General features: G+C 43.5%; 1 protein-coding gene across 4 annotated transcripts in view; it reads left to right on the top strand.

Annotated features, from left to right (window-relative positions):
- Positions 1–8,106, top strand: part of bbs9 (Bardet-Biedl syndrome 9) — a 160,864-nt gene extending 152,758 nt beyond the window's left edge. For 2 of the 4 annotated variants that reach the window (XM_063880035.1, XM_063880034.1), the window contains one exon: positions 5,263–8,106. In XM_063880035.1, coding sequence (XP_063736105.1) covers positions 5,263–5,639 — 377 coding nt within the window. In that variant the 3' untranslated portion in view covers positions 5,640–8,106. The remainder of the gene's footprint in view (positions 1–5,262) is intronic. The other 2 variants (XR_010165481.1, XR_010165480.1) reach the window with 2 other exon arrangements.
- Positions 8,107–8,773: the final 667 nt, after the last annotated feature.

The following is an 8,773-nucleotide window of genomic DNA, read 5'->3' as shown; positions in this document are numbered from 1 at the left end:
CAGGAGAACGCTACATACTGAGGATATGACCCCTTTAAGTAAAAGTCCAACGTTAGTATGTGCTTCCCGGCCGATGGCTTTAATATTCCCAGTGTATTTTGTTATTTAAGTCCCTTTAGACTTTATTACATCAGGCCACAATCTTTTCCAAACCATAACAGACTGCTTTGACTTCCTTAATGTCGCCACACTGACGTTTATTAATGCATCAGTCTCTCAAAGTCTATCTCGTATTACAGGTTTGGGTATTTTGGCCGAAAACATGAAATAGGTTGTCATGCACGCTGCTTTTTTTTCCAGCCTCACATTCACACTGGGAGCTCCCCAGTTCAACCACAGCCTTCCTCCCTGCAGCAGCTGCATGTGCATTGAGCGTAACTCATTCACTTTTCCCATCCGCAGAAGAACAGGGGATTTGAACCGACAACCACAAACCTTGAATCCTCAGTAATATATATATATACACACAGATTCCATGACAAGAAAATAATCATACAGTTGAGGTGAAGAGTCCACAATGGACTAATAAACGATCCCAAATTGAAATGTTCCATCATGAAAACATGGAAACTGAAGCAGCAGGAGGAGGAGGAGGAGGAGGAGGAGGAGGAGGAGGAGGACTGCACGAGCAAATACTTTATTTTCACAGAACCAACTAACAAACCACACAAGGGTGATCATGTCATTATGCCGGCAGCAGAGGGCTTTTTTTTCATGCATGTTCCTGAAAATGAAACACCTCCTCAGCAATTTGGGGGAACAATATTATAATAGATGCATTCCCTTAAGGACCGTTCACCAAAGCCAATGAAGTGTAACGTAAGGAAGTGCATCGCCCCGTGTTTTCCTGTCACACTGATCCCATCCAGACGTGGCTGTGGCAGATTCACGTGGGATTACAAACCGCTGCTAATCCTGACGGAAACCACCAGACGTTTCCAGGTACCTCGAATCCCATTCAGACAGGGCTTCAGCTCAGCAGCCCCCGCTCTGTTTAGTCTACAGACCTCCACTTTGTTAGTTTGTTGAAGTAGCACACTGACATGATGTGACCTGACCCCGCTGGATCTACATACAGGAGGGAAGCTGCCATCTTGTCTTACAACGTCAATGTTTATAGACCCTTTGCTACCGCTTCCCCGAGGTCACGGCTCTCACACACACACACACACACACACACACACACACACACTTTTATTTCCTGCTGAGAGCAAAGGAGGGAAAACAGGAGACCACGGTAGCTTCTCTGGTAGCTGGAATACGCTGAACACATACAATTGCATGGAAAGGTTTTGTGGAAAAGTTACTCATTTGTTCATTCTGTGTTTTTATGCACACATCCTACAATGAGATCAAAAGTTCCTTAAAACATTTACCAAACACAACCTGACAAAGGATACTTTAAAATATACACAAATTATAATAAAGGTAATTCAGGATTTAGTCATTTAGAAAAGAAAAGATGAAGTAGAGTCCCAATAACAACCAGTACAATGACACGTTTACTGGAGCTGTCCATTCAGCACCACAAGAGGCAAGAAACTGTGTTTTCCGGCAGATATATTTAGATCTAAAGCAAGATAAAGGGTCAAAAATAGGGGCAATTATAAAACGCTCCAGAGGAAGTCGTGATTTAGGGCGATTTTAATACAATTTTGTTGAGCTGACAGTGACCCCTCTCTAGTTTTACTGTAATATCGTGGGACACATCTGTCATGGCTGAAAAAGAACAAGAATTGAAGACGCATTTGACGTAATTCGGAAACAGCATTAAAAAATATTAGATAGATATACTGTGTGTGTGTGTGTGTGTGTGTGTGTGTGTGTGTGTGTGTGTGTGTGTGTGTGTGTGTGTGTGTGTGTGTGTGTGTGTGTGTGTGTGTGTGTGTGTGTGTGTGTGTGTGTGTGTGTGTCCTTATCACATGTTCACCAACACATTTCTGCACTTTCACACCCTGAGACACACACACTTTTCTTCATTGCACTTGTTGTTGTTTGCTCTGCTTGGATACGGACACTCCCTCCCCAGATTTCCTCCATGTGTGAAATTTATAGCAGAAAACTCACACTTTTTGCACAATTTGTGGTCGTCTATCTTTGTGTTTTCAAATGGGTTTGTTTTCACTTCAGACGGATACATGTGTTGTGTAGCAGCATGAATGTGTGTGTGTGTGTGTGTGTGTGTGTGTGTGTGTGTGTGTGTGTGTGTGTGTGTGTGTGTGTGTGTGTGTGTGTGTGTGTGTGTGTGTGTGTGTGTGTGTGTGTGTGTGTGTGTGTGTGTGTGTGTGTGTGTGTGTGTGTGTGGTCCTGAGTATTTTCACTGCCTGTGTTTGCTGTTACAGTGTTGAGGTTGTGTTTATTTTGGTTATTTGGAGGAGATGGTGGGTAGACGAGTGCCTGTAGGCGGGGAAAACACAATTGATGTAACGAGCCTCCTCGCTGAGCGTCCATTAAACTGTCTTTTCGAGGGCGGAAACCTCACGAAGCTGCAAACCTCAAATATAACTTACATGTCATACATGTCACTTAAGCCTTAATCATTCTCCGTGTTTGTTTTCACTTTCCTCATGTCTGAGTAGGATCATGTTTTTTACACAACAATGTGACCTTAGAAAAGAAGAAACCAAGATATTTGGATTGAAAATGAAACACATGAGCACGTTTACAATTTAAAAAAGCAGGAATGAAATGCTCCGTTTGGTTTAACACACACAGTTAATCTCATGACACCTGCTGAATAAAAAACAGAACTATGAACCAAAGAAAGAGAAAACCAGGAAGCAGATTCAGGCAGTGGGCGTACAGCTTACAGAGAAGAGTAACATCTGATCCTCTCAGGGTTTCAAAAATACGTTCAGATTTTATCTAAAAAGTGAACATTTTGAAAAAGGAGTTAGAATAATGAAAAATGAGTCAGACATTTTTAAGTCAACATTTAGAAGAAATGAGACAAAAAGTGTGATTTTTGAAAAACAAGATGATTAGGGCCACATGAAGGAGGAGTTAGAATCAGGAAGAAATAGAGACATTTTGAAGAAATATTCGGAAGTTACAAAAAGTTGAAAATAGTCGTACATTTAAACAATTGTCGAACATTTGGAAAATGAGAACTTTGAAATAAAATCTGAATTTCAAAATAAAATCTGTCAAAAAGTCGAAATTTTGAGAAAAAAGTCAGATTTTTTGAAAAACATTGTCATTGTAAAAGTCGAGAATTTGAAAAAGATGACTTTGAAAAGAGAATCAGAAGGAGAAGTATCGGAGATAAAAACTGTAAAAGGTTAAGGTCTCATAAAGCAGATTCAGGCAGTGGGCGTATAGACCCACCCTTAGAGTATCAGCCTCATGAACAGAACAGAGACAATGTTAAACACAAATATGCCAGCAGTAATTCGCAAGTGAGGTACTGTAGTTTACAGCATCCGTCTGTCTGCCACACGCACACACAAACACACACACACACACACACACACACACACACACTCAACTTAAGTCTGCCTTTCTCTCTCTGTAAGCCCTAGACGATGAGCTGTCTGATTAGAGATCCTCTGGAGTCTGTGGACAAACACACACACACATACACACACACAGAAACACACACACACACACACACACACACAAATATACAGGCACACACAGACACACACACTTTTATATAGCAGAGGGTCTCCATGTACATGTAAAGACAGATACATCCACACACATGCAGACACTTTTGGAGAATGTTCTTGAAGCAGTCCCCCCCCACACCCACACACACACACACACACACACACACACACACACACAAGTAGATACTCCAGTCTCTCGTTCTCATGGAGATAAGAAGTGCGTCTCATTGTTGGCAGACAACGGTCCCGTTATCATCTTATCAGAGCCCGTCCAATCTGAAGGAGGCGGGGCTGCAGAGTGTGTGTGTCTGACAGGGCTGTGTGTGTGTGTGTGTGGGGGTGGGGGTGGGGGGGGGCCCTTTAGTTAAGTGGGGGTCCTTTGTCATGCAACAGGTGCTGTTGTCGGTCAATTTGTCCCGATGCTAAAGACCTCAGAGGGCTGCAGTGTGTGTGCATCAGCTGACGGTTAATCCTGCTGAACGGACTCTCAGCGTGACGACCCATCTGAGGTCGCAGCGTTAGAACAACACCGGCTCATTTACACACACACACAACCCGGGTTAGTGCAGCGTGTCTGTGGGACAGCGAGAACCAGGATAACATACTAATGGGATCACGGCTCATACGTATGCATGTCTTTCCTATGATGATTTGCATTTCAGTACAGTCACTCAGCCGGTGCTTTTATCCAAAACGCTTACACACCGTAACCATGCTTCAGAAAACTTCTGATCCACTGAATGATGAAAAAGTCCATCGTTTTTCAAAAGTGAGATTTATTTATTTTTTAAATCGCCGTACATTCAAACATTGTAAAAAAAATAGGTTTTGGGCGGAAAAAATCTGACGATTTTGAGAGAGTTGAATTTAGAGATAAAATCTGAATTTGGAAAATTTGTCGTAATTTTGAGAAAAAAGTCAGATTTTTTAGGAATAAGTGAGGATTTGGAAAATAGGTAAGCATTTTCAAAGAGTAAACATTATGATCAGAAGTCAGAATTTTGAGAAGAAAGTTAGATTTTTGAAAAACATGTAGTAAATAAAGTCTGAATTTGGAAAACGATGACATTTTGAAAATACACATGCACACACACACACACACACACACACACACACACACACACAACACACACACACACACAGTGAGTAAGATACCCCAGCCTCTCGTTCTCTGAGCCCCTCTTTGCGGTGCATTTAAAGACTATTTAATGGTTCGAAATCAACATTGATGCAGCTGTGCTCTAAAGGTAGATATGTAGATGAACAGAGAGAATAATGAGACTGGCTTTCCCCCAAAAACTTATAAACCAGCTCCACGTGATCAGATCTCTTCTCTCTGGAGCTTGTTGAGGTAAAATGATGTTTTGGGCGAGACCAACACATGCTTAACGTAGCGTAGGACTTATAGTTTAGTATTTTACTGACACACTTCCATGTTCCCTTTAGACCCGCCGTTTAAATGCCAACACACACACACACACACACTACAGGGGGCATTATGCAGCTGTATTCATGAGGATCTTTTGATTGAAAGCAGAGATTAGACATCCCAGCATATTTTCTCCAGCATCACTTTGACAAATCGCCACCTCTTTCCTCGTGTGTAGAGGTGTGTGTCTCAACGATATCTTCTTTCTCTTTTCTCCTTCAGATAAAGACTCTAAAGAGAAGAAGGAGGTGTCCAGGGAGTCGTCAGAGGCCACCCTGAAAGAAGAAGTTGGAGGTGCAGAGGAACCCATCAAGGAGGTGAAAAAAGAAAAGAAGGAGTCATCCAAGGAGAAGAAGGAGCCGAAGAAGGATTCGAGCAAAGAGCCCAAGGACGAGGCGAAGAAGGAGACAAAGAAAGAAACGTCCTCCTCCAAGGAGAAGAAGGAGTCGTCGTCGTCGTCATCGAAGGAGAAGAAGGAGAAGGACAAAGACAAGGAAGGGAAGGAGGCCAGCAAGGAGTCAGGGGATAAGAAGGTGCCCAGGAAGTCGGCGGTTAAAGTGAAGGAGAAGAAAAAGGAGACCGAGGCTGGAGATGTTTGACAGGAGCAATAAGATCACATGATATGTATACAGTACTACACACACACACCAGAGCCTCACACACACACCAGGGCCTCACACACTCACCAGGGCCTCACACTCACACCAGGGCCTCACACACTCACACCAGGGCCTCACACACTCACACCAGGGCCTCACACACTCACACCAGGGCCTCACACACTCACCAGGGAATGAATCTTAAAACCTGGTACATTTTAGCATTTCAGATTCCCTCTTCTGGAGGTCAGTGGTGTTTTGAAAGTGTTTTTGTTTCGAAGTCTGAGGTCTGATAAGGTCTGTGGTCAACTCAAGTCGAAGACAGTATCATGTTTGTTGTATGTCCTAAAAAAACCCAAGTGTCTAAATTGTCACGCTAACCAATAGCCGCCTTTAGCTTAGCAGAACTCTGTTCAGCTTGAGTAAACCACAGACCATATTTCAGACTTCTGACCCAAAATATGTTCAAAAAATGATGGATTTTTAAGCGAAGGAATGAAACGTACTCCTTCAAACCACTTCCAGGGTTTTAGGACTTATTCCTGCACCACTCAGTACCGATCCTCACACACACACTCTCTCTCTTCCCCATGCACCACATCCCCTAGTCTCGGTGTGTGCTCGCTGTGGGGGAGGATGAAGTCCAAATCCTCCTCCTCTCCTCAGACATTTTGCTGACTCTCTCCTTCCTCCTCCTCTTCTTCTTCGTCTAGCCCCAACCCACAGTTCTTTGCCTCCCTAATCCCAGTCGAGCCCCAAACCACCCCTCCTGCCCACGCTGTCCCCTGGATGTGACGTCCGACCCGCCCTCCCGCCCCCTCGGTGGCAACGGGCCTCGCTCAGCCTCCCCCGCCTCGCCGCTAAGAATAAATGTCTGCCGCGTCCAGCAGCCTTCCGGTAACTCAAGGCCACATCCTACAGCCACCACCACCACCAGCACCACCACCACCCCTTCTGACCTCTGTAGTTTTTCACTGGGACACTCAAGGACACGCGGCTGTTGATGGAGCTGCGGGATCGAACCGGTATCTGCACCGTGGAAACCAGCAGCTTAAACACCTGAGGATTGTGTTGCTCCACTTCTAGATCTCCATGAAGGGCAGGCTGGATAATAAATACACTCCGAACGGTTCTGGTTTCTTTGCTCCATTTGATCCGGGTGGATATGGTCCGTGGCACCAGATCTGTCCTTTAAATTAAAGGCTTTGTTTTCTCGTGTAGGAATCCAGCCATGCCGATAGATAGCTGTTGTTTGGATATCAATTATCAAGAGGTTGGCATCAAATTGAATGAATTGTACGTGATGGGCTAAGGCGGGGGACATCTCTAAGCAGTTGACCAATCACAACAGAGCCAGCCAGCTAACCAATCAGAGCAGACTAGGCTCTGCTTTCAGACAGAGGGTGAAAAGAGGTGCTGCAGCTAAACAACCTTAAAGCATGGAGACATGTCCCTGTGTTCACAGCACTCAGAAAGCTAATCATGTCTCCGGAAACGGCAGCCATTGGAGGAAGCAGGAACTGGTAGACCCTGTAAATACTCTGGGTTAGAAGCGTCTTTAAAGGCAGAAGACAGAGACAGGTCTTGGATAATCAAATCAAAATCTGCATGGTTAAAAAACAGTAGACATATTAAAAAATATAACAGGAAAAGACTCTTGATAGTGAGTTGGGTAACTTCCTCTAGTCTTTACTCATGGAAGGAAAGCAGTCAGATAGATTTGCTGTGCGACAGGCTCCATGTGTGATCAGATTTACAGCAAAGTGTTTGTGCAGAATGTCAGAAAAATGGATCATCGAACAGCGAAAGGAACCTGTCTGGACCCTTGTCCTGATTTCACACACACACACACACACACACACACACACACACACACACACACAGCGAGGAGGAGCTTCCTCCCCAGATGAAGTCACCGCTGTGGACGTCAAGAGACAAATGATCACGCTCGTCCTCAGTTTCACACACTGTTAACGTTGGAGATATTCAATTACAAACAGACACTGGGTTTTCTTTTTCATTGCAGGAGGGAAAGGCTTTGGACACACACACACACACACACACACTCATAATTTAGGAGCTGTATTTCTGCCAGACTTGAAGCCTTTTGACTTCAGCCATAGATGCTGTGCCAGTACGACCGTGTGTTTACTGGGAATCTTCTAACCAGCTGCTTATGGCTCTTTCGTTCTAGCGTTTGTAAATGATAAATATTCAGATTTTTAGCAAAATAAAGGACATGTAGAAAGTCTGTGATGTTACAGAGGTTGATGGTTTTTAGGATACCTTGAATGTTTGTAATATAGTGTAGATTTTGCACTCTGTTCAGATGCTTTTACAGCCACAGTTCGTTCAAAATGACATGTACGTTTAGCACGCCATTAATGTGCAGCCGGATAAAAAGGCAGTGGGACAATGAAATACACCTTGTTTCTGAAATACTTAGTAATAAAAGTTAGTAACCAAAGCTTTCAATCAGTGCTTTATCTCAAGTGTTTGTTCCCTTTGTATTTCTTCTGCTTGTCTCGATATTTCCAGGACGAATTATCTGCTGCTATTTAAAAGAAGACGCCACGGTTTCCCTTTACGTTTGAAAGCTGTTGATTCAAACTTTGAACTGACTTTAATGTTCCTCAGAGTCCGCCGGTGGCTCGTCTTCTTTCTCCACCGCCGCTGAGGACGTAAGTGAAGGATAATTGTGACGCATGGTGTGCCTTGATGTTAATAATGTGTATCGATTGGGAGCAACATGAGTCATATTGCTTTGAAACACATCTGTTGTGCACACGGGAAGATCTCTTGCTGAAAACCTCTTTGGGTAAAATTCAAGGGATCGTTAGCTAGAAAGCAAACAGGAAGTGTAGCTTGACAGTTAAATATATTTAATGTGTGTTTAACAAATTACCACCCAGGACCTGAAGCTTGTTCTTGAAGCTTGGTTGCCACCCTTCTCATCAGACAGTAACACGAAGCACAAAAGGACATTTTCTCTCCATCTGTTTAGTTCATTTCTATCTCTGTACACTCTTTCTCTCACACTCTTTTTCTTAAGCTTTTAAATATTTTCTGTCTCTGTTTTCATCACTTGATCAATTTAGTTTAAGTCCTCTTATTCCTTTCAAATCTCTATTCCT

This window comes from Eleginops maclovinus, chromosome 3 (genome assembly GCF_036324505.1).
Source record: "Eleginops maclovinus isolate JMC-PN-2008 ecotype Puerto Natales chromosome 3, JC_Emac_rtc_rv5, whole genome shotgun sequence".
In the NCBI taxonomy this organism is placed as follows: domain Eukaryota; kingdom Metazoa; phylum Chordata; class Actinopteri; order Perciformes; family Eleginopidae; genus Eleginops; species Eleginops maclovinus.
The sequence above is the reverse complement of the archived record's forward strand: the minus strand, read 5'-3'. Positions and strand labels throughout refer to the sequence as shown.